The 24,711-nt window shown below is 53.4% G+C and overlaps 7 protein-coding genes and 1 non-coding gene across 8 annotated transcripts; 3 read left to right on the top strand and 5 right to left on the bottom strand.

Moving 5' to 3' along the window:
* Positions 1-2,368: 2,368 nt before the first annotated feature.
* Positions 2,369-3,956, top strand: BDP81DRAFT_308096 (ssh-4; the record flags this gene model as incomplete). Its single annotated transcript, XM_060583419.1, has 3 exons — positions 2,369-2,624; positions 2,685-2,990; positions 3,040-3,956. The coding sequence occupies 3 exons, from the start codon at positions 2,369-2,371 to the stop codon at positions 3,954-3,956; spliced, it is 1,479 nt and encodes a 492-aa protein (XP_060450942.1).
* A 1,915-nt stretch (positions 3,957-5,871) lies between these two features.
* BDP81DRAFT_497929 (short chain dehydrogenase/reductase) lies at positions 5,872-7,009 on the bottom strand. The gene is made up of 2 exons (XM_060595458.1): positions 6,558-7,009; positions 5,872-6,484 (listed from the first exon to the last, which is right to left on the bottom strand). The coding sequence occupies exons 1-2, from the start codon at positions 6,802-6,804 to the stop codon at positions 5,901-5,903; spliced, it is 831 nt and encodes a 276-aa protein (XP_060450941.1). The 5' UTR covers positions 6,805-7,009; the 3' UTR covers positions 5,872-5,900.
* Positions 7,010-7,676: 667 nt separating this feature from the next.
* Positions 7,677-8,158, bottom strand: BDP81DRAFT_389910 (Mss4-like protein; the record flags this gene model as incomplete). The annotated part of the gene is made up of 2 exons (XM_060587331.1): positions 7,677-8,015; positions 8,087-8,158. The coding sequence occupies 2 exons, from the start codon at positions 8,156-8,158 to the stop codon at positions 7,677-7,679; spliced, it is 411 nt and encodes a 136-aa protein (XP_060450940.1).
* A 1,036-nt stretch (positions 8,159-9,194) lies between these two features.
* On the bottom strand, positions 9,195-10,576 carry BDP81DRAFT_309335 (FAD binding domain-containing protein; the record flags this gene model as incomplete). The annotated part of the gene is made up of 2 exons (XM_060583535.1): positions 9,195-10,218; positions 10,281-10,576. 2 exons carry the CDS (start codon positions 10,574-10,576, stop codon positions 9,195-9,197), a joined length of 1,320 nt encoding a protein of 439 aa, XP_060450939.1.
* A 1,392-nt stretch (positions 10,577-11,968) lies between these two features.
* On the top strand, positions 11,969-13,335 carry BDP81DRAFT_340183 (uncharacterized protein). The gene is made up of 2 exons (XM_060586016.1): positions 11,969-12,292; positions 12,377-13,335. The coding sequence occupies exons 1-2, from the start codon at positions 12,191-12,193 to the stop codon at positions 13,301-13,303; spliced, it is 1,029 nt and encodes a 342-aa protein (XP_060450938.1). The 5' UTR covers positions 11,969-12,190; the 3' UTR covers positions 13,304-13,335.
* Positions 13,336-15,281: 1,946 nt separating this feature from the next.
* Positions 15,282-16,646, top strand: BDP81DRAFT_457592 (S-adenosyl-L-methionine-dependent methyltransferase; the record flags this gene model as incomplete). Its single annotated transcript, XM_060593299.1, has 8 exons — positions 15,282-15,420; positions 15,483-15,524; positions 15,583-15,737; positions 15,802-15,839; positions 15,923-15,935; positions 15,972-16,060; positions 16,155-16,538; positions 16,595-16,646. 8 exons carry the CDS (start codon positions 15,282-15,284, stop codon positions 16,644-16,646), a joined length of 912 nt encoding a protein of 303 aa, XP_060450937.1.
* Positions 16,647-16,650: 4 nt separating this feature from the next.
* BDP81DRAFT_90556 (uncharacterized protein) lies at positions 16,651-17,082 on the bottom strand. The gene has a single exon (XM_060596476.1). The coding sequence runs from the start codon at positions 17,002-17,004 to the stop codon at positions 16,759-16,761; it is 246 nt and encodes an 81-aa protein (XP_060450936.1). The 5' UTR covers positions 17,005-17,082; the 3' UTR covers positions 16,651-16,758.
* A 657-nt stretch (positions 17,083-17,739) lies between these two features.
* Positions 17,740-17,813, bottom strand: BDP81DRAFT_t42. Its single transcript has one exon. It is a non-coding gene; the product is annotated as a tRNA-Asn (tRNA).
* Positions 17,814-24,711: the final 6,898 nt, after the last annotated feature.

The raw sequence follows: 24,711 nt of genomic DNA, 5'->3' as shown, positions 1-24,711 counted from the left end.
CGTGCGAAAAGGGGGCTTGCCCAGGGCGTTGGATGTTGGATGGACGGTCCCGGACGGCGGGCAAGTAAGGGAGATTTCGTTAGCGTACCTACTTTGTAGATGTAACCGTAGGAGCTCCCGGGAATATCATCAGTAGTCAATCGAGGTTGCACAAACCCCGCAGACTTGATGAGCAGGGAGAAGAAAGCAGGTCGTGGGCCAATATTTTGCTCAATGCTATCCGTAGAAAGGTGCCCAGTTATGCAGTGGTTGGCTGATGTTTTGCCAGCCTCCCACAACCTCCGCACGCTTGGCTGCATACTCCAACCAATTCACGGTGAGGAGGATGCCCATGGTCGGTGGGCTCCCGTCAGTCTCCGGTGGTTCACCGTTCCAGAGCTGCCGGACGGACGATTGCTGCAGATTCATCGGGCCCCTCGGCGTGTTATGCGTCTTTGATCCTTCCAACCTCCGCCCGCCCAGAGCACGTGCGTTGTCCGTACGAAAAGACATGGCATCCGTTCCTGAAGAACCTGGGAATAGAAGGTATGGATACCTGGAATGAATGAGTGAGCGACAGATTTGCTGGACAGCCCACTTTTGCGGCGCAGGTACACGACAGTTGGCGGGTGGGGTTATAGGAAGGTCAGGTACCGAAGCCAACAAGGCACGAGATGGCAAGATTTCAAGATGGGAGAAGACCAAGATGGGAGAGATCATACGGATACCTAGATGGGAGATGCTGGACGGGGGGGGGTATGGAGCTGGGACCCGTCAGTCAGCGTCATCCAGGTGTGAGAGACCCGTCAATGACTGGGAGCGGCGACTCCGCAGTACGAAGATGGTCCCCGCCACCTGTTAGCATACTGCTAGCAATACACCCTGAAAACGTAAGCAAGACTCTAACATGATCCGGACATTCCCCGTGTACGTACCGTAGCCCCTGACCTGCTTCTACCTTGTCCTTCCACTGCCACTTCCCAGTCGCCCCGTCTTCTTCGTCCTGCAGTCCCGGGCGGTGCCAGTTGCGAGTGACCTCTTCCCGGAGCAGGTAGTCCTGTTACTGTTAGTGCTAGTAACAGTACTCCGTAGATGCAGACATCTTGGCGTTCTTTCGATACACTACAAGCCAACACTTGACAGATTGATTGACGGGAATCGGCAACGCCCCAAACCCTCGCTTGACTTGTTATTGCTTTTTAGACCTTGTTGTCCACGGTCCAGTATTGAACCTTCTTCCTCCTACTCAACCGTATTGAGGAATAAACCTACCTCAAGACCACCACCACCACCACCAACGCAACGCACACAACGAAGGATATACGTACGCATTATCCGTACTTGGTACCAAACCACCGGATTGCGTGTGCAGCCCTTCGCTCACACCTTGCTTTTATTTTTATTCTTTTTTTTTCTTTCCCTCATCCCCCCTCTTTTTTCATCTCAACTCTGAATTCTCTCCCCCATTTAATCTCTCCCTACGCTGCCTCTAGGCTCTCGAAGGCATCGTTCGGATACTTGATCCCCCGGTCCATTCCCCCTACGTGACCAACCTATCTATCTACCTTGTCCAAGTACCTTGCTTTTCAATAGTAAAAGGTGCCTAGTTACGGTAGTCATCCATCGCCCTTGAGTAGCCCGGGCAGCAAAGTACCGACTCCCTTTGCGCTGCTGCCGCCTTACGTGCTTACCTACATTAAAGTACCTTTCCCCAAGTTGTCTGCGCCGCACGCCCAGCTGAGAGCCTGAGAGAGAGGAGAGAGGGGACCCGCCACAAACAAGAGCAGCCCATGCCCCATCGACCTGCGACTTGGGTCAGTCGGAGAACTGTGGCAACGCAACCACTCGCCCTGCTCGCTGCTCTCCCACCGTCGTAGCGGTGCACAACCTACCGCCCGACCACCTCTAGGTACCTCACCTCACTCCAAGACGACGACAACGCTCGTCTGACCTTGCCGACCGACGCTACCGTACCGACCTTACCTGCCCACAGCACTCCGTACGCCTACCCTCCCTCACCTTACGCTCACGCCTACGCCGACCGCCCGCGCCAACCCAACCCAACTTGTCCCAAACCAACAACCAACTCTTCGCATCTCATTCAATCCCAGCCAATCTCTCTCTCTTCGCACCGTCCGTCCGTCGACGACGACCTTCCTTTATTCTTTTGCCATTTCCACTTAATTCTCTCGTCGCTTTCTTCCTTCTCATCGCCTGCTTCCCGAGTGTCGATTTGCCCGCGAATGCTGCTTTCGCGGCGGTGACGCCAGCCGTCCCTCCTCTCGACCGACCGATCCCACCTCGCCTCTCTTCTCACGAGTCAACCCCCCACGAACGACGACCGACCGATTGACCGGATTGCATCGACAAACGTCGTCGCCTGCCCACCATGGCACCATCGGCCCCATCATCGGCCCTGAACGGCGTTGTCATCGGATTACTGTCCTCCTTTGGTTCCGCCGTCCTTATCGCTCTCATCTTCCTCGTCATCTACTTCTTCAGATACACGGCCAGCGGCCGCATCTTTCTCGATCGCATCGGACGACCCGGCGAATATGACGACGAGCAGGCTTTCGCCCGGGAGGAGGCTGAGGCTCTCGAGTCCATGGACGATATGCAGAGGACCGAGTACCTCAGGGCAAAAGGTAGGCTTCGTATTGCCCTTACCGCGATATCCGCACACGACTAACCAGACCCCGTCGTAGCATTCATCCAAGCGAACCCTCCCGAATCCGTCCAAACCGACATTTCTCTATCGCAATACCTCGCCATCCAAGAAAAGGGTGTTTCCGCCTGGGAGTTTGAACCCGAGCTGGAAATCGCAAACTGCTTCGTCGAAGGCCGCACCGAAATTGAGTTCTTCGACTCCGAATGCACCGTCATGAGCAATCTGCCCGTACCCAAGCAAAACGAGGTCTACTACTGGGAAGCCAAGATCTACGATAAGCCCGAAACTACCCTCCTCAGCATCGGCATGGCCACAAAGCCATACCCGTTGTTCAGACTACCAGGTAGGGCATTCCAGCCCCTCGCCGCAACCGCATGACGCTAATCATCCAGGCTTCCACAAACATTCCGTAGCATACCTGTCAGCAGGCCAGCGCCGTTGCAACCAGCCATTTGCCGCAACTCCTTATGGACCTCAGTTCGTTCAGGGCGATGTCATTGGCGTTGGCTATCGTCCTCGGACGGGCACCATTTTCTTCACCCGCAATGGTAAGAAGCTGGAAGATGCCGTTCACGGTGTAAAGTCGCAAAACTTCTTCCCTGCCATCGGGGCCAACGGGCCCTGCATCGTTCATGTCAACTTTGGTCAGGCCGGCTTCGTCTTTATCGAGGCCAACGTAAAGAAATGGGGCCTCGCCCCGATGACGGGCAGCCTGGCACCGCCGCCACCGTATGGCTCTGAGCAGGGCGATATCCTGCTGGAGGCTGGACGCAAGGACGCGTACACGAGCAGCGGCGGCGGACAGCAGCGGGGGCACTCCCAGACGCATTCCTACTCACAAAGTGGCTTGGGACCTCAGCATGGGCGGACGAGAAGCGGAAACTTCAGAGTACTTCCACCGAGGAGCCCCGGTCCCGTAAGAAGCCCGACTGACATCTCCCTGACGCACTTTGTGCCCGACGATGAGGGCGGCGAGCCAAGCAGCAGCATCAATCGCGGGCACGAAGGGCAAAGCGTCGTAGGGCTTGGGCTTCAAGACGCCTTGAACCCGCCACCCGAGTATACGAGCCCCGACCACTCGGAGGCCGGTAGCCGTCGGAACAGCACAGACAGCGAGAATACACCGTTGATCCGCGTTCTTAATCGGAGCCGAGGCGCCTCGGCAGCCGCTGCCGCCGCCGGACCATCGCACCCCCCGATACCCAGTTACACCGATGCGGTGAGAGCCGGCGCCGGGCGGGAGGGGAACAGCACTCCGCGATCCAGCAATCGACGCGGCAACCGGTCGAGGTCACAGAGCGCGCAATGATGTTTGAAAAACTGAAATCTTGCTGGGCAGGACGAAACGGTACCATACCCCCGAAGCATCACAAATAAGGTAGGTAGCCTGGACACACGGAGTTGAGGACGGCGGAACAGGGCAAGCTGTCATAATGTGGAGTTTGGGGGACCTCGCAGTCAACGTCGAGAATCAGCCCCCGAACCCGGCGAATTTTGGAGTTTGGCATTTTGGAATAGACGGGATGCTGGTTTGGTTTTCCCAAAGGGGATAACGGGATGGGAAGGGTCCTTTTTCTTTTTTTTTCTTTTTTTTTGTTTGTTTTTTTTTGTTAACGTGGTTGGTCCCGGCCGCGAGCGTCATGATACCTTTGGACCACACCCGCATCGAATCGACGCGCATATCTACTCTCTCTCTTTTTCCCAGGTTCAGATTTGTGTGTGGTGGTCTTAGCCTCCCACCCGTATCTGTTCCCGCTCCGAATGTACGAAGAACCACCATCACCCCCCAAAAAGTAGGAGTCGCAAGGAGAGTCTTCCGCGTACCCGACAATAGGGCCACGGAGAATATACATGTACACAGGCATATACTGCATCAATCATACCAACCTTTGTGCTGTCCAAATTGCCTCGTCCTCCATGCCGTACGCTGGTGCGCTGATAACCGTAACGAATGATGTAAAGAGACCTGACTGCGCCACCGACAACGGAGTAAAATCGTCATTTCTGTGTAAGTGAGCCAAAACAAGATCGAGAGGTTCCCCCCGAGTCAAGGTCATTGGGGTGGGACCATTGTTCATGACGCAAGGGAAGCGGGAATTTAGACTTTGGGGTAAGTAAGGTACTCCGTAGGTAGGTAAGTAATTATTCCCTGCTTGTGCATGTCAGCTTTGCACGTGCAATGGGCTCCTGCCAATGGGCATGCACCAACCCAATAACCAAACACAGACTGGCGCTCGATTTTGATTCGTCGGAGGAAATGACCACCAAAAAAACCAATGTGGGCAGTTCAACATCGTGAGGTGTAGAGTATGAAGGAAACAAAAGGGTGGGTAAAAAAGACATACAACACCAGGTATTCGCTGGTCGTCACCGACCCAACTACTAATCCGGCCCTCATTGGCTTATCTATGGGAGAGCGGACGGGATCCCGAGTTTTCCAATGGGTATGGTCGTATGTGATAATTTGAGGGCGAGAGAAGATAGATGATGGGCAGGGTAATGCGATGGGAAGGGTGAAGGGTTGGAGAATGGAGGAGGGGGGTTATACATGGTGTGTTTTAAGTAGGTGAGGAGTTTGGTTCAGGCCTGTATTGGATGATTAGGAGCTGGTTTAGGGTATAGACGATATGGACGAGGTATTGAACGGCGTAGATGGCTTAGGGTTTACAACGCTGGCGATGCGGGTTCAGGATGTGACTTGGCTAGCTTGGATATATGAGATCCGATTCCAAATCGCGAAAGGACTGATGCAGGATGCGGAAGGGTTCCAACTTATGGATGCGTTTGAACGGCCAAGGGTTGGCCACGACATGACGGTAGGGGCGATCCATGGTGATTTAGCCCATAGTTGATGGGATTTTCAAAGTGATGAAGGATAAAACCTGGAGGAAAGGATGATTCGGTTCGCAGATAAGTTCACTTCAGGTGCGATTAGCAATCTAGTATGTAGCAACGGCAGGGAATCGGTTTGCTTCCTTCTACGACCGGGCACATTAGTCATTCCTCTATACCCCCCCTTTTCTCATAGTTAATAGGAAACCTACCTTTACAAAACCGATGCTTGTTGAGCTAAACCTACTATTGACTACAAGAGCGGCCGGATGGTGTGTGAAGCCTCCCACCTACATCTCGGAATGTAAAGAAATCACGATTCAACTGGATTCCAGTCAAAGCAGATCTACACCTTATCGCATCTCTTTGGAAAACCAGACACTGAATAACAGCCCCGAAAAAACTTCTCGCACTCGCGCCCTCAAGACCTCGCCCAGCCCTCAAAACTCTCCTTGAAACCCTCCCTCCACCGACTCAGCGCCGGCCGCCTCAGAACAACATCCTGCGCAGCCCATAGCATCCTCTTGGCTTCCATCTCCTCCGTCACCTCGTTATCGGGACAAATCACATAAAACTCGTCTCTTGCCATCTTGGCCTCGAGGTACTCCGCAACTTGCTCAGGAGTCCACGCGGCGGCAGGCTTCTTTTCCGGCTCGCGTTCATCTTCGCTGCGTCCGAGGCTCGTGAAGATCCATCCGGGCACGAGGAGGAATACACTGGTGGATGAATCTCGAAGGTCGTAGGACAGATGCTCTGCGACGGTTTTGACGGCGGATTTGCTCGCGTTGTAGGCTGGGTTTCCGGGCGGGTCTGTGATGCCTTGTTTTGAGCCGGTGATTACGATGGCGGAGGGGGAGGTGGAGGATGAGACGGCGGGTTTAAAGGTAGCGAGGCCGTTGTGTACGCCAAAGAGGTTTACGTTGAAGATTGTGTGAAAGTTGGAGGGGTCGTCCCAGCTAGAGGGAGGTTGTATCCCGGCGTTGAGGAAGAGAAAGTCGATGCGACCTAGGGGGCGTGTAGTTGTTAGCATGTCTACGAGGGGGGGGAAAGACACCACCTAGTGATGTAGTCTCCTTACCCTGAAAGTCAATGTCAACGCGTTCCTTGAGACGAGCCCAGTTCTCGAGACTGCCGACGTCTGCTTTGGAGGTCAAGACGTCTTTTCCCAGGCTGCGTCGTGCCGAGGCCAGGAATCCGTCGTTGTTGTCGACGAGGAGGACCTTCATCCCCTGGCCGAGGCATTTCTTGGCGACGGCGAGGCCGATGCCTGATGCTCCTCCGGTGATGAGGACCGTTTTGGAGGCTGCGAAGACGAATGGCGACATGGCGGTGGCGGCGGTAGGTTTTGCTCAAGGCATGGAATAATAGACGTGTGGCTTGATTGTGGATAGCTCTCAAGACTTCAAGGTGGTTGAGACTTCCTTCTGTGCTGCTTGGATTTCTAGTGTTGTCCAGCGTATCGTTAAGTACATGAAGCTCTGGCGTGAAGAGTTGCATCATCGAAAGGCCTGATTACCAATCTTCGCGGCACTCACAAAGGGGTAGATTTGCTCGCATGGCAAGTGGAAGCGTCTCGTGGTTCGTAATGGATCAGGATAAGGCTGGTCGGTTGATGAGCAAGAGCCACATTTGGAGGGAGTTTGACGTCGTTGCCAAGCCTGTGGGGAAACCCAGCTTCGGGTATTCTCGCACAGAGCTTGCTTTTGAGTTCGTTTTCAAAGTTGTTCGGTTCGATGTTCTTTCTTCAGGCCACACGGGGGCTCTTCGAGGATGGAGTGAAGCTGTCAGCTCGAGGAAGGCTTGCCTTGGCCGCCACAGTTCGTTACATTTGCTAGAGAGCATCATCGAAGCAAGAGACCGTGTGATTGATGAGAAAGTCCAAATGCCCGAGGACAACATGGCTTGTCTTTATTCGAGCATTGTTGTACATGGCGGACCACCGAGTTCCATGGGCCGCATGTGTCGTCTGTTAGCTTGCCCGCGCATCTGCTCAACCGCGCGGAATCACATCGGCGCGGGCCGGCGGACCCGCACAAATTGGCAAGCGCGGACCACTCTTGTTGTAAACCCCTTTGTATACGGAGTAAGTAAAGTAAGTAATACTCTGTATAAGCAAGCTGACAAGGTTACAAAACGGCGCAGTCGAATTCACACATAAAGAGCCACCCTCCCTACCCCCCGGGGCCAATCCAGCCATCTACATCTTCTCCGTCTGCTGAGTCCCCTCCAATGCCGAACACCACGCGGCACGACGGCAGATATAGATCTCAGCAGCGGGCTTCGACCGATCCAACGCGGAAGGATCATCCAACACGCCGGCCTTGACGAACTTGAACGGGGAAGACGCCCCGTCGGCCCAGAGCGTGACGCCGCAAGTTCCGCAAAAGTGGTTGACGACCTCGTTGCCGCTGTCAGATGCGCTGGCGTAGTCTATCGGCGTGCCCTTTTCGCATGTGAAGGCGGCGGCTGGGACGAGGACGCTTACGCCAAAGGCGCTGCCTGAGACTTTTCGGCAGTCGAGGCAGTGGCAGGCGGCCTGGGTTGTGGGTTAGTGAACGGTATCTGAGTGATGCGAGAAACGTGGTAGTCTTCGGGTTATTGACGGACTGTGGTCACTGGGTCTCCTTTAAACGATATTCTGATGTTGCCGCAGCGGCAGCTTCCGTGAGATGATGCCATGATCTTGGGATGGGCGTCAAGACGTAACTGTAACCAGAGACGGAGATGAGTATAGACCTAGCATGAGTCTGTGGAAGTCTATAAAAGAGTGTAATCATCCAGGTCATTCAAGCTCAGGCACGGGAATTGATTATCAGTCACTCAAAAACTACACGTATCGACGGGCGTCCAAGTGGAATCTCTTACCGAAAAGAGGCAGGGTATCCGCTGGGCCGCCGTCTCCGATGTGGAGCCGAAACTCACCAGTTGTCGTTCCCGGGCTCGGTGTCCGTGAGTCCATCCGAACGGTCAGCCGGTCGGTAATTTTGCTCATGTTTTCAAACCCCCATCACGGATGGTTACGGACTACAGAGGGAGCAATCACCCGACGAACGGCGACGATTCCGTCCTTGCTTGTGTTGGGCCGCGGGAACCAACGTCCCGAGCTCCTCCAGGGCTCCCGTCTTACACCGCAAAAACGCTAGATATGGCGGAGGAGGTCCTGAGAAAAACTCAATCGTCTCTCCGGTTCCCTCCCTTCTTTCCAATGCAGACTCGTGGCAGAGCCCAAGACGATAAGGTTAGTTAGCATGCTTGGCTACTGCGACTTTCAGACTCCCGGGGATTAATTATAGTTTCGCTTCCTCCCGCGCGCTTTGCCCAGAAACAGATCTGAATTGCGGAGCGCCGCCTTGAGTCAACGTCTGTGAGGGACTAGTCAGCGTGAGGTATTCTGTTTGCGAGTCCCAAGCCTCTGTACGAAAGGCCACAACTTCCCTCACAGTTGCTGATAGATGAGTTGAAACTCAGTTACGTTGGCCAACGTTGGCTTAATCGCTAGCAAGACGAAGTCAGTAACACTAACCGTACAATTCACTAGTAGGCAATACGGGGCATAATTGAAAACAGAGAGGCCTCTCTATTGCTACTACTCATACAATTTCTAGTCGTCCCAATCTATGTAATCAACTCCTGCTTCACGCTCAGATAAAAACGCTCTAATAAGCTGAAACAAAAGAAACCGTAGAACAAAAGAAAACGAGCGCAGCATCCCAAACTACTTCTCGCTCGGGAAAGGCGTCAACCACTGGTATCTGCCGTTGAAGACCTCCTTTGCGGGTACAAAGTCCAACACCTTGGACCTCTGAATGGACGGAGACATGCTCAACGAGAAGAAAATCTTCTGCACGAACGAGAAAGCCATGACGTATCTCGCCATGATCCAATCCCACGTCGACGCCCAGGCCTGCGACCTCGTCAACCGCGCCGACGCATCCAGATCCTTCTCCAGGAGAACGTGTCTCTCCTCGCGGTAACCGTCAAAAAGCTTCTGTAGATCGGCGGGGGAGGGTGTGCTGCCGTTGACCACGACCTTCTGCAGCCTGTTGCAGACGGCGACGACGTCCTGAAGACCGTTGTTGAATCCCAGACCGGCGTTGGGGGTGAACTTGTGCACGGCGTCGCCGACGAGGACGACGCGGCCGCCCCAGCTCCAGTTCTTGCAGATGCCCTCCTCGAGACCGGCGCCGCCCGCGCTGTACCGCTCCTTGAAGACGTCCTTGACCGTGACGTTCTCCGCGACGGGCCAGTCGGCGAACCGCTCGGCGTACTCCTCGAGCTGCTCGGGCGTGAAGGAGATCCTCTCGGGGATCGGCGCCGTCAGCTTCTCGTAGAGGAAGATCCACCCGCGCTCCTTGCCGGTGAGGTACATGATGGATTTATCTTTGCTCTGCGTCTCGCACCCTTGTCCGGCGGCGGTGGGTCGCGGGAACGACGCCCACAGGCATTGGTACTGGATCTTGTACGGGTTGACGGGGTCCCACTCGCGCTTGGGGTCCTCTGCGAGGGCGAGCTTGCGCATCTGGCGTCTGGTGGCGGAGTGGACGCCGTCGGCGCCGATGATCATGTTTCCGGAGTACGTTGAGCCGTCTTCGCAGGTCACCGTGACGCCCTTCTCGGTCGACTCGATGTTTGCGAGCTTCTTTCTGGTCAAGTAGCGCGCTCTTGCTGATTCGGGGAGGGTGTCGTAGAGGACCTGGATCAGGTGGGCGCGATGGAACGTGGTGAGGCCTCCGCCGTGACTGAAAGCAGCAGCTGTTAGTAAGAGATTACAATTAGAGTAGTGCAATAGACGACTGTTTACTTCTTCATCATGTAATCGCCAATCAAGTTTTGCTTGAACTTATGGCCGTCGGAGGTGAAACCCGTGCCTGATGACAACATATTGCCAATTTCCATGAGATTCTCGAGGATACCAAGTTGATGGAATACACGTAAGGAGCCAGGGCTAAGGACTAAGCTGGCGCCAACATCGTCGACAATACTATCTCTTCTCTCGAGGACGACGAAGTCGATGCCAGCACGTTCCAATACGTGCGCCGCTGTGATACCACTTGGTCCACCGCCGACGACGATGACTTTGAAGGGTTGGTCAGTCATGTTCAAAAGAGGTGTTTCAATCAGAATATGTGAAAAGATGTCGTGCTCGAATGTCTGTGATCTCTGAATAACCAAACTCGTAAACTTCACTCGCATCATCGTTGGTATTTCAATACAGTCCCTATGTAAGTGGCTCGATACCGAATTACCGCTTTTGGACAATATGATGGAGCAAGTTCCACCACCTGCAACGTCACCTATAATGTCGGTGTCGTCGCGCACTCCTAGACCCCTTTACTCCGTAGAGACTCTAGACTCTGCTCAGCTATTGTCACTGTCCGCTGGGGTGTGGGTTCTCTCCGATTGACGCACATAATAGGCACAAGTGCCATCAAGGGCAATTGGACGGGATTCGGGGGCTCTTGGGACCCTCACGACTGCATTCACGAGAAGTTCCGTTGACACGTCCAGGATGGCATCGGTATCAATATGCATAATCTGGGGTAACTAGTCATTCAATTGCCATTTTGATAGGGGCTGTTGAGGGAACAATCCAGGTCAAAGTTTCGGGAGCGTTTGTCAGATCGACGGGGAAGCTCCACAGCCCTCGGTAAACCAAGTCCGCTTTGGGAAGTCTTTTCCACTGCTCGCCACCAAAACTTGTTCGCGACGGCACGGCGACTGTCCTTCACAGTGCTTTACGTCTACGGATGAACTTCATCCAAAACCTGACAAAGAGCTCGGGCTTTTGTGCGTGGTTCGGCCGTAACGACTGCAGTTCGGACCGAAGCAACACGAGGTATTTGGGACGCCCGCGCATGTTGCCCTTCGAACTTCAACGCGGCTCAGTGGACTACTTTGTCTTTCTCTATGGTTCAATACAGTTCAGACTGTATTGAGTAATCCATCAACTATTGCGATGTAGTCTACGCAATCCAGGAAGCCGACAGTTCTCTGGAGTTCACACGCTTCAGTGACATCGAGCTGGGGTTTGTAAACGAGGGTGGCTTGGGTGGCTATGCTGCCTTGCACGCAATTCCCTCAACGGTTCACACAAGTGCCGAGTCCGTCGTCATGACCTACCACAAGCAGTGCGAGAGACGCGGCCTCGAGATCGGTGGTCGGTGCCGTGGCGGGCCGACTCAGGAACCCGGCTTCTGTCGATGGGAGAAACGGGATGTAGTCCGACGGGGTTCCGTTCCAAATGGAAAGATCTGTCTCCTCTTATTGTTTACGTGAGCGGCACTCGAAAGCGCAGGCTTTGCTCACCTTACTTACACACGGCAATCATGCTTTGAAATCGCCGTATTATTGAACTCGATCAATTTCGTAATGAGGCCCAAGCAAGAAGCTGAAAACAGATTAACTTACTGTCAACAGAGGGCTGATGAGCCCGTCTTGAACTGTGGATAGAGCTTGTGAGTCTCCAAAGCCCTGCCAGCGGACCAGTTCAAAGTTTTTCAACAGCTTGGCACTTTCGACTCCTAGTTTCCTTTTCAAAATAAGATTTGAGCAGCCCGAAGCATTCACTCTTGCTTGCTATAAGAGTCCCTTGTCTCTCGATACTTCCCTGTAGTCTACCACCCTCCACTACCCAATCAGTTTCCAGGTAGCTTCATCGTCATCATCCGAGCCTCTCACATTCTTTTGCCTCGGCTTCAAGAAGACAACAAAATGGGACGTCTTAGCAGCGGCTGCTGGGCACTGTTGGTCGGAGCCACCTCCGCCGTGAGGTTCGACATCGTACCAGACACCACAGGTATAGACAGTCTCGGGGTAAGATACGTCCCTTCCATAGTTCCAAAGACACAGCCATTGTAAGAAAACAAAGAGATCAGTGCTAAAAGATAGTCCGTCTAGTCGAACTTGCCAACTCTGTACTCCTTCCAGGAGTCTCAACTGGCCTCTGAAGCGTCAAACTCCTACTGGGCTGCTTCCTTTGTCACGGCTTCCAACGATCGTCAGTATGCAATCATGTCTCAGCAGATGCCGACGGGTACCGGCCAGAGCATATTCCAGTCATCAATCCTGGATCTCGAAGACACCAACAATTACTGGCTCACAGCTGGACTCGCGCCGCTGCAGGGAAATCTGACGATCAAGAACGGTCTGCTCGACATTGAAGTTCAGGGTTCCGCTTTCAGAAGCGACTCCAGTGACAGTTTCTCGACATTGAACACGTGGGGTGAGTACGATGCGTTCGCGTTCAACCTCACCTTTGACGCCTCGTCACCCGTCATACTCAATGCCGGTGTCGGTCGCTTCCGCTGGGGAACCGGGACCACGACGCAATGGTCGCTGCCGAGCTGCCTGACCCAGGGCTCCTTCACCATCAACGGAACCACTCTCGAGGTCGACCCCACGAGATCTCTGACCTGGTACGACCGCCAGCACGGCGTTGGCGGCCCCAACAACTTCACCTGGTTCGGACTCAACTTCCCTGGCGGTATCAGAGCCAGTATCTGGTACTCCGACACCGCAGAGCCGAGCCAGCAGCTGCGCTTCGCCACCATCCGTGCCGATGACGGGCTTCACATCGTTCGCTTCAAGATGATCCCCGGGAACGCGACTACCTGGACTTCCCCGGTTACGAACACGACGTACGCTCAGGACTGGAGGCTGTTCTTCGACAACGGCGATACCCTTGCCATCAAGAGCATTCGTCAAGACCAAGAGAAGGGCGCGGGCGCGGGTAAGTTTTATAGCGGAGTCGTGGAGGCGGAGGGCAGCCTTTTTGGTCAGCAGAAGGGCTTTGGCTTTGTGGATATTGTTCCTAAGCTCAGCTAGAAGCTGGTGGCTCGATAATGTTCATAATGGAGGAAGTGGGGAGCCCGATATGGTACGCGCGGCACCTGATCGTAGTAGACGGGATGCTGAGAAGAAGAGGGGGCTTCTCGTGGGCCATAATGCCGTAGCTTCAGTCCCCATTTCAAGAAAACCATCTTGCGGATGTAGTAAAATACAGTCAGCTGCAACGTTCACCAGGCTGCGTGATACTCGCCATGATTCCTCAGGCGAACTTTCCTCATCGTTCCAGTTCCAATGATGGCTCAATGTAAGTCAACTCCTTTCGAAAGTGAGACATTGAACCAAGGTTTTAACAAAAAGTAGAACGCCTCTTAGACACAGGAGAAACTCGACGGAAGATGCCGACTTTGTATTTCTTGAAATGTGAGCTTCAATACCTCTATTGACACGGTGAATGGTATACTTGCTTGTAGGTCTCGTTCTGAATTGCCCCCAATTACAACGACCTTAAGTCGCGAAAGTCGCTGCTCTCCCGTGGACGAATATGAAGTTAAAGATAGCCTAGTCACTGGCTTCGAAGATACTTGTATATAGTCCTGTTCACTTGTCAAATCAACCGATGAACCCCATCTGGACACGAGATAAACGTCTAGAGGTCAAAGATTCTCGAAACAACACCCCTTTTCTGATGCTATCTTCAGCATAAGATTTTAGCTTCTCCACAATGGAAGTATAGTCAATGAACATTGTCAAGCTGTACGTAGGTTTGGCATATCTTACCAAGTATTTGAAGGCACTGGCAGGCTTTGAAGAGATGCATGCTTCGGATTGATCAAGTTACACTGAAGCTCGACCCCTACCCTCGAGTTCCAACACCAGGCCAGCTGCAAGCGGTATGTCCGAAATGGAAATCTGCTCATGTCTAGCATACAAAGTTGAGTTCAGACTGATATTGCTCGTGTAGAAGCATGATAGAGAAGTTTGAAGCTTACTTGTAGGTTAAAAGACACAATAGTCCTATTCAGGATAGACGAAAACACACCCGCAAGCTTCGAAGGCAGGCAGGCGGCTGGTCTCAGTACTAAGTCGTCGGTCCACTCGCTCAACAGACAGAGATTCCGAATACCTCGTAATCCTGGCAGCGCCAAGACCCTATCACCAGATAGCAGAGCAGTAATCGATGTTTTGCACACTCTTTGCAAGGTCTAGAACGGCTTGCTGCCAACATCCCGCATCCTGGTTCACGGAAGGCGTTGGCAGCGCGGCAGGAGATCATATCGGACTCTGGCGGGGACACCAATGCGCGCCATGCGACCCAGAGCAAAGAGTTGGTATGCAACGGATTTCAAGCTCAAAGAAGGCATACTATCAGATGGGAAAGCTGCAGTGCTATGTCGCCTCACAAACAAACCCTCCTTCCTAGTGGGGGCTAGTATTTCAATAGGTTGGTTGGTTGTCAGTAACCAACAGCCACGACGCGGCCATATTACCGACGTTGGAAAGCCTCTCGCGGGACTCATATCCCTTTCCAACATGCAGCTTGTTCACTATCTGCAGGTAACGTCTCCACGCGGCCAGATCCTTGTCGCGAAAGTGGCCTGTTGGTAGCAAACTTGCATAATTGTCTCCAGCCAAGGAGAGGGGTAACAAGACGGGCTTATCACTTTCCAAAATGATAAAATGTCGAAACTTGTCGTCGCGCTGGGTTATCTCAACTGCATCGCAGTACTCATCGCCATACTATATATAGGACCATCTCTGCGCAACCAGTCTCACGATGTGTCCCGGCGGCAATACCGAAGACCAAGCACCTGCCAGCTTCCCAGCTGCCGAGGCCACCGCTCAGTCGCCCCAGCCGGTGCCTGAGACCCAGCCGGAACCTGAGACCGAACATGGGGTTGTCGTGGTAGCTGAGGAGGTAATGCGACCGAAATATGAGATTGGTCCAGATGTTCTGACGTGATTCTTCATCTAGTTTACAGATGGACGATTCTTCCATCCACCAGGTGTTTGATTGATGCCCTGTTTCCAGCCCTGGGTCTTCGAAATCTTACCAAGTGAAAAGAGTATCGCTTCCTCGACGACAAGTTTGAGCAGCTCGATCCTCGATTATAGAACCGAGAATGGAAGAACGTATCACAAGTACAAGGACGGCAGTGAGTTCACATTCCTGCCGATATCGAGGGCGTACTGTGCTGTGTAATCTGACCTAGCCTAGAATACTGGATTCCAAATGACGAAAGAGAAAACGACCGCCTTGGTATGTATACTTCAATTTCTTCTCCACGGACATATGAAACTGACAAAGCGCCAACCAGATGTTCAACACAACTTGTTCATACGTACCTTCCGAGGTCGGCTGGGAAACGCTCCCCTAAGCGACCCGGAAGCCAAGGTCGGGCGGGTCCTAGACATTGGGACGGGCAGCGGTATCTGGGCCATTGACTTTGGCGAAGAACACCCCGAAGCCGAGGTCAGTAGATGGAGCATGCGATGGCCGTTGGTATCGACTTCGTACTGATCCGTTTGCGCCTTAGATTCTCGGTGTTGATCTTTCTGCCGCGCAGCCAGAATTGTGTGTCCCTCCCCCCACCCCCCGTTCTCGACGTGACGAGTCCATGGGAAAGTTCGTCAAAGGCTGACTGTTAGGGAGAAAAGTGTCCCCCCCAACGTCCGCTTCGAAATCGAAGATGTTGAAGAACCTTAGATCTTTACGGAGCGTTTCGATTACATCCATAGCCGGATGATGACGTGGAGTATCTCTGACTGGAAGAAGCTCTTCAAGCAGTGTTACGAGTGAGTCTCCCCATCATCTTTCATGGAGTGTTTACGCTGACGCCTTATCCCAAACAGCAACTTGAATCCTGGGGGTAATCTAGAGGCAAACGAGGGTAACATCATCCCCCCTGTCGGACGACGGCACCCTCAAAGACGACTCGGCCCTCATGCAAAGTGTGCGCCTATGGGAATCGGCCGCCGAGATCTTTGGCCGTCCGTTTGAGGACACGAGACGTCTCAAGGACTTTATGGAAGAGGTCGGCTTTGAGGACGTCCACATTCTCAAGTACAAGTGGCCCACGAACACCTGGCCTAAGGACCCTCACTACAAGGACCTTGGCTCGTGGAGTTACGAGAATGTGTCGCTCTCTTGGGAAGGTTTCCTGATGGCACCTCTGACGAGAGCACACAACTGGACGAGGGAAGAGGCACTCGTCCACATCATGGAGGCTCGGAGGGACTTGTCGGACAGGACTATTCACACTTACTTCAACGTGTGAGCGATACCCAGCTACTTATCTTCGAAGCTCAGGTGCTAACTGACGTTTATAGTTGGTCCATTTACGGAAGAAAACCTATGAAGGCTGATGACGCAGAAAATTAAGAAAGAGTGCTATATTTCTGTTACTATTAGTCTCCAGATCCTTCGCTGGAGAACAACTCATGGATGAGAAATAGCGGCATCCCTGTCATTGGGTCTCCTTGATCTAGTCAGATCAGAGCGAGTTGATTCCTGTCGTTGGTCTGAGCAGTTGGCAGTAGATAAGTTGGTACGAACCGTAACTTTTCGAGCTCTCATTAGCAATGGTGTTCCGCATCAGGGCTTTTTCTTTCGCTTTGTTCTCTTTAACGCAAATGGAGCTCATGTAGGGCCGGCCGACTGAGTAGGCCGCGCTTCGCCATTGAGCATATTGTAATGCACCACTGCAGCACATAACCGTTATAAGTGCGGCCGAAGCCATCCGTTACCGCCAGAAGGCACCTGGAAAGATACAGGTGGAACTGCTCTTCTAACTCACAAGAAATACTCATAATCATCACCAAACGTCGAGAGCTCTGTATTGCCGGCCTCGAGGCCAAATGCTGTGTCCGTTACCTAGAGAATATGCCGTTCAGACAACGTGGGAAAGGCAACCTACCCCAACCAAGTCTATCTAGTGTGACATTATTCTCATGACATGAACTTAGCGACCGATCAGTTGGAGACAGCTTCCGATTTGTCGGTACGAACATGCCTGCTCGTCGCTGCAAATGAGGATGATTTGGGGTACTTGAAGCTCAATGCTTGCGCGACGGCGGCAAATCATCACGGCGGTTCTTATTACTATGGGTGGTCGGCTGCACCACTCACTCAACTCAACTTTAGGTTGAAAAGCCTAGAGTTACGATCGCGATAGCAGCCATATGGATGGAGCGGTCGAATACCGAGAATGATTTACTTTCCAAGTTAAGTCTACAGATATTGAAGATCTTGCACCATCCCCCATGTACTCCGTACAACATGCCCGAATATCTGAACCCCTCGTTCGCAAAGTTGATACAACAGACAACATCGCCTAAATAACAACGATCAACTCTGACTGAGGCTCAATTTCTTCATTCGCCATGCAAGATCAGCCAAAAAGAAGGAGGCAGCCCAGATCTGGAACTGCAAAAGGAAAGTGCTCAATGCGAAGGCGGGATTTAACCGCTGAAGACTCCCCGAGGTGGGCTCGAACCACCAACCTCCAGATTAACAGTCTGACGCGCTAGCCAATTGTGCCATCGGGGATTTGAGCTATTGATGGAAAGTTGGGACAATTTCACTTTTATCAATGCCGAGGTCAAGCTAGGCGGGGAGGGGAGCGCGCGAAACCACTCGGAACCTATCCGAAAGCAAAACCCGCAAGACGGGGTAGCTGGGCCGGAAACAAGCGAAACGACCGACGGCACGAGTCCGACTCGAACTTTTTTGGTCTTTTTTAGAGCCTGAGTTGCCCTGAGGTTTCCTTTCCCCACGCGCGGCAGGCCAAAATGGGCCCCAACTTCTAAGAATAATTCACCCTACCTTTACCTACCAACTACTCCGTACCTACCCATGCGCCGAAAAGTAAACACGAACAAAGGAACGCGAGAATAGAAGGAGAAAAGAGGCGATTCATATTGCCTGCCCAACGTCGCACACGTAGATCTCAATTTCGACCGGGCTGTTTCTTCCATTCAGCCCTCTTTTCCTTCTTTCCCTTTTACCCCCAAATGTACGGCGTGCACCATACCCGCCCTAACGGATGAAGAAGGGGGAAAAAAGCCACAAAAGCCCAGGGGTGCCAGACTGCCAGCAGCAGGGCGGCGTCTAGCGGAGATGCCAAAATGACTGGCGCAGAAACAACCCGTGAACATCCTGTCGGGTCATCCATCGGCCACCCATGATCCGCCCCCCGGGGGGGTGGCCTTGGGCCTTGGGGCATTTTGAGGCTCGACGTCGGCTCCCACCTCCAGCCTCCAGAGGGCCTTTCCGACTTCACCTCGTCCCATCAAAACAAGGCGCGCCCGCAAACCGTTTGATTTTTGGTTCCCTCTCTCTCTCGTCACTCGTGCCTTGCCAAGATGCGGGAGAGCGGGCGCTGAGTAGGGTCCAATATTCCTTCAAGACGGTCTGAGCTTTCTTTCCTAACTTGACTGAAAGTAGCAACAACCAGTGAGAGAGAGAGAGAGAGAGAGGGAGAAAGTGACTAACTGACCACTGCTCTCTTTAGACTTTGACGCCTTCCCCCGAGCGATCATCTCTCTCTCCCCTAACGTCAAAGAGGTTCTGAATTACCGTCATACCCGGTACCAGGAATCGCCATCTTGGTTCGGTTTTCCCATTCCTATCGAGATGAGTGATCATGAATCTAGCTAGCCCATCAGGCGTCTGCGGAATTCCGTCCGTCCACATACCAGAGCTTTTCGAAGGCTTGTTCGGCCGAAGCTTGTCAGCGCCTTCGCGTCTAACTCGCTTCCTTTTGCCGTCGTCTCATTTTACCGCCGCCCGCCACCTCCATCGAGACGGAGAAGCAACAAACCACTTGGCCCAGGCAAGCTAATTTTATAGAGTTTGGCGTTCGATTCGGTTTCGGGAATGGGGGGGCCCTATGGTGTAATCTAGCGTGAGTGAGCAAGTGAAGTGAAGTGATGTGTGTGAGTGTGACTGACGCCGCCATGCGTCCTTTTTCACAGTGAGAGGCTATTTCTGCGCTAAACACTTCATCAGATTTCAACGGTCTCCTCCTTTCGGTGCCGTAAGTGCCGAAGTAGATGCCTAGATCCGCGGGAGGAGGAAGGATGCCGCCGCCGTCGAAACCCGTCCTCTCTCAGCTTGATCCGAAGTTCTCGAGAGAGAGTTGGGAGGGGGGCAAAAAGGGGCGCTGTTTGGGCAGTACGGTGCACCAGACGACCACCATCCTCCAGGTCCGTGATGCTTTCAACATCCGCCAGCTGGGTTGATCGCCGTTGCCGCCTCCTCCCCTGAGCCCATCGATGTAGGACGGGATGCGCCGGTCTCGGGAATCCCAGCCAAGGCCTCTCACACACACACACACACACACACACACACACACACTCCATCAACTTTCACATATTCCGAAAGTTTGACGTGGTCTGGGTAATGCCGGCTCATCGCGGATACCAGATTCCCGGTTGCCTAGACTAGTTGCGAGTGTGTCGGTACCACACAAAGCTATCAAATAAAACCAACAAGCCCAAAAAGTGCCTCAAAGCCTCCAAGGAATGAACTCCGGGTGAGAAGGGACCTGACTCGCGGACAAAGTGTAAATGCGCCCCCCCCCCCCGTGTCTGTTGACGACCGCAACGACAATCGGGACGATTTGGCGAGAGGGATTGGGACCAAGAAGGCACACACACCACCACGGTCTCAGAAAACAAAGTTTACATGTCCGATAGTCTGGCAGACTTTCAGACTTTCCAGAAACCTTGTGGCGCGTGTCAGTCGACGTGAGTGGTGCGGATGACAAGAGCAGGGCGTTAGTAACGCGCCACACCATAGCCCAGCGTCAAACGTTTGGGTGCAGCAAGCCTCAAAGGAATCCGTTAGTTGCGTGTGCTCTGGTACGCCAAACGCTCTTGATATGACGACCAAGTCATGCCATCCCGCAATGGCAACCTAGGCAAATCCACCACCACCACCGCCGCCAGTGACCAACCAGGCAACCAGCCAACCCCCATTTCGAAAATAGATTGGACGCTTTTTGAGGGGGGACATTCCCGTGAGGCTACTAACAAGGTTGCCATCAACCCGGGCCAACTGTCCATGGGGCATTTCCCGACGCTAGGGAGCGAGGTCTGTCTGCCTGCATATCACTCTAAAGCATCATCATCTGGAGTCGGTTCGCCGTCTCTCACTGTGCACTTTCTCCTAAACAACAACGGGATCGAGGAAAAAACAGACTTCCACGCCACTCCGGATTCTCACCGGGTGATCCGTATGCCTATCAAACACTAGCTTGTGGGTTGGAGAACGGCAGAAGACCCGAGGTGGCAAACGGTTGGACCCTTTTGACGGAAGTTTAACTGTATCAAGCCCTTGATGAGGGTCTTGAGAGATTTCCCGAGCCAGGGCATAGGGCTTGACTACCATTGGGCACTTGTCCGAGAAGATAGTCGTTGGGAATCTTTGTGAAATGCCCTCGGAGGGACTAACATGACACCTTGGCAGGACAACTGCTAAACAACCATCATTGGGGCTCCGCCAAGTCACACGCAAATGACATAGTATTAATCAGACTGGCAACGGTACTCCCACGCGTCACAGCAAGCTGTAGAAAGCTGGTAGATCGCGATCTTTTTGTTGATCAACGACATGTCACCGAAGCACACGGCTTCCTATCCAGAGAGGGGAGGTGATGGGATGATCCGCACTCTATCGGAGACACAGGACTGCATCCCAAGGATCGGGGCATGAACGTCTCACGCTACACCTCATTTACTGCCAGGAAGCGGGAAACCCACGCAGCGCAATCGTGGCGGGCGATGATCTCGCCAATCTCGGGCTCGGGGCATGCAAAAGTTGCAGCTGTGGATGTTAGCGTGCAGAGTACACCGCAAGGTGGTAAACTAACGGAGCGGTGGACATCTTGCGCTCAGGAGCTGCGCATGTGCTGAAGAAGACACCGACCGGTATTGGGCCGGTCGTGCTGTGGCTTTTGCAGCACAGTAGAGACTGTACAACGTTGCTTGATGATCTATAGTCTTGGGTGCAAGAAGCCGTTGAGAGATCGGGTGAGGCGTCCCGGCTGGGACGCAATGACCAAAGGGAAGGGGGAGGGGGGGGGGGGGGGGGAAAGCCAGGAAAAGGGGGGCTCCAGTGAGGGGGAGATTGACGGATGGCGGATGCTGTGACAAATGCTTGAGGTGCAGCAGATGGATATGTCGTTCGACAGAGCATCATGAACTTTCCCCCCTTGCGCACGTCGAAGATCATGGAACCGATTACAAGGGCAACCCCCCCTGAAGCCGGGGACGGAACGAACTGGACGACCAAGCAGCCAACAGATACGCGCACAAAGAAGCCCAAGTTGTGTTGTCGAGCACGTGGAGGCAACAGGGTGACTGACGGCTGGCAGGGCGGACCCAACTCAGACCCGTTGGGGACTAAGTTGCGTTCAGCCACAGATCGAGGCAAATAAATGGCGTTCGACGGCCGCGGGGTGCGCTTATTCTGCGGTAATCCATGTGCCTGGAGCCGGTGGGTAGCGGAAAAGCAGACGGCGTGTTGACCTAGCTGTGCCGAGTAAAGTGTCGATAATGAGCGCAGGCCGAGTCAGAAAGGTACAGACAGCGTCGATCAGGTTCGATCATATCATTGTTGGCCATGGAGGCGCCAGACGTTAGGTTTTGGGAAACAAAAGCCAAGACGAATTAGGTGCCAAGAGGGTGGTCAAGCCGTCCCGGCGGCCATGGTTCGTTCCACGAGGCCAGCAACTGGTTACTGTTAGCTCGCAGCGCTTGTCATGCTGTGAACTGTCAGAGCCCTGGTCACGGGTCAGTGGTGGGAATTCTCTACGAATCGTCTAGGAGTGGCTTTCTTAGTCTTGGTCTTGCAGCATACAAGTGGCATGCAAGTAGCCAGCGTTCACCCAAGTAAGAGAAAGTTCTCAAGAACGAGATATGGCTGGGGAACAGGCATAAGAACCAGGATTGCGTGACTGTGCCTCGGGGAGGACTAGCGGCCCACGGCGAGAGTCGAGCAAGAGACACGGGCTCGCGGAGAGCGGAGCCAAGGTCGAATACGCGGGTTTCGACGGCGATGAGCTCCGAAGAGGTTGCTAGGATCGAGCCCAGAGGTTGTCACAGGACCGGGGCTTGGCAACGGCGGCCGGGGGTTGGAACTTGGGCTCTGCTTCGTAGACGAGAGCGAAGGGGTGATTTCGTTGGCTCATAAAAAAGGCGTCTGTTAAGATAGATGGTGGAGAGAGCTGAGAGGTGGGCACGGCACGAGAAAGGTCGGACTTCGGGCTCAAGACCCATGAACGACGGGCCATGGCCGGCAAGGTAGTGCCGCATGATGTAGTATAGCAAGAAGCTCTGGGCTGGTATCCGTACGGAGTAGTGTGGACAAGGCTAGGTCAGGTCAGGTCTATGGCGGTGATGCTCGCTCGGTGTGTATAGGTAGGGTATCCGTAGGTAAGTGTGGGAACTCTCGAGTGCGAGCCTGTGAGAGACGGGCCCAGGAGTCGGGTAAGGTAGAGATAGATAGACAAACTGTCCGTGAGGTAACCGCAATAAGAGTGTACTAGATTGCTAGTGTATCCGTTCGTTCCAAATTTCAAGTTCCAGGGAAGAGGCAGATGAAGGAGGCATTAGGGCCGTCGTTGCTCGCTTCTTCCTGCCATGTCCCGGACGAGGGTGCGAGGGTACGGTTGGGCTTGCAGCAATTCAAGGTTGTTGTTGCTGTAAGGTAGCCTGTAATGACGGGATGTTAGGTTGGAGTTGCAAGTAGACTTGCAGTTTGACCGACCACTTGGTGTAGGTACTCCGTCCTGCGAGCGAGAGACTGTCGGGCGTGACTGTGGACAGTGGAGGTCAAAAGAGGACTGAAGCGCGCTAGAAGGAGAAGGCAAAGCGCAGATTTCGGTTGACACCACTCCGAGGTAGGCAAGGCTCGTGGTGAGACTGATGCAGACTGGTCACTGCAGAGGCAGGTGGCAGGTGCACACAACACTCACCTGTTCCTGCCCCCAGCTCCATTACCGACCGGCTACTACTGGCTAGCGTTTCCCGATCAGGCAACCTGGTTGTTTCTAAATTTAGCCAATGCAAGGCAGCCATCTGACCGGGGTATCGGGGGAAAGACCAATCATCTGTCACCTGCCATCCGCTTCCTGCCCTTGTGTTTTTCTCTCCCCTTCCTTCTCTTTTTCCAATGTGCAGGGCCGCACGCATGGAAGGTTCCTTTCTCAAGGTCCCCTCCCCTCTCTTTGACCACCGCTCGGCGCTGGCACCACAAAAAAGTCTTTTTGGGGTTTCCACAGCTTTAATTCGAAGAAGAGAGATGGATACTCCGTAGAGAAATAAAATAAAATTGGAAGCCACCGGGGCAAGATGGGCTCGGCAAATCGGCTCTTTGCGCTGGGGGGACGGCGGAACTAACCTTGTTCAGTCATGGAAGGTACCTTGTAGTCTTTGACCCATGTGCTTGCTTGCTTCCAATGCCCTTGCCTTTCATCGGTAAATACTAAGAGTAAAGCACCTTGGCTCATACTTCGCACCTTCTGTCTGGAGTTTGAATACCTAGGCCGCGCTTACCTTAGCATCGTTTATGGAAGCAGGAGCGGAAGCAGAAGCAGAAGCGACGACATGCCTTCCCAGTTCCTGCCTGAGCTTGAAAGAGGAGAATGAACCATTGAGCCAATGAACCTGGTGTGCTGGTGTGCTAGTGCTAGCCAAGATACGTTACCTTGGAATTCCCCTCACAAAGTCGGGAAGCCGCGCCGCGCGACGGGTAACGCCAAGGCTTCGGCGCAACGATCAATCGAGACAACACAGCTCGAGCAGTTGCCAGATATCGTGCCTTTTCTTACCTAGTATGTCTTCCCCCCCCCGATGACTAGCTGCTAGCGTCCACCGGTAAACAAGAGCCCTGGATTCTCCAAGTGCTTGTCGATTTTAGTACCTACCTACCTACCTAAGCATTGTACTGAGGTGTGTAAAAGTTCAGCCCAGGAAGGAGCAAAGACGTCATCATGGGGCCATGTTCCAAGCAATTCTTACCTAACTTTCTCTGATTGTGGTTTGGCTGTCTAACCACTCGATACTCTCTTTCTCCTGCTCCTGAGGCTCCTCTCCCTCCATCATCTAGGATGCCTCGGGTCATGAACTTTTGCATTCCTCGGCCTCGCGTTACTCTAATCGAACCCACGCTAGCGACCGGATGAACGACATGAGACGACAATCTCTCGCTTCTGTTCACCTTCTCCATGGAAATCACAAATGTTGAGGCGACAAAATCCACAATGCCGCACCAGAGTGGCTCGTCTGGCACCGCGCAGTCGGACATGATCCTGTCAACATGCACATCATCCGCCTTCATGACAAGGTCTGTCGTCGGTTAGGCTCACTCTGTCGCTGTATCCCCGCGGATACAGACTACAAACATAGTAGACTGCTACATTGTATTCGTACTGTACTTCCCG

The sequence above is a fragment of the Colletotrichum phormii genome (assembly GCF_030913505.1).
Source record: "Colletotrichum phormii strain CBS 102054 chromosome Unknown BDP81scaffold_2, whole genome shotgun sequence".
In the NCBI taxonomy this organism is placed as follows: Eukaryota; Fungi; Ascomycota; class Sordariomycetes; order Glomerellales; family Glomerellaceae; genus Colletotrichum; species Colletotrichum phormii.
This window is presented reverse-complemented; position numbering and strand designations above follow the sequence as displayed.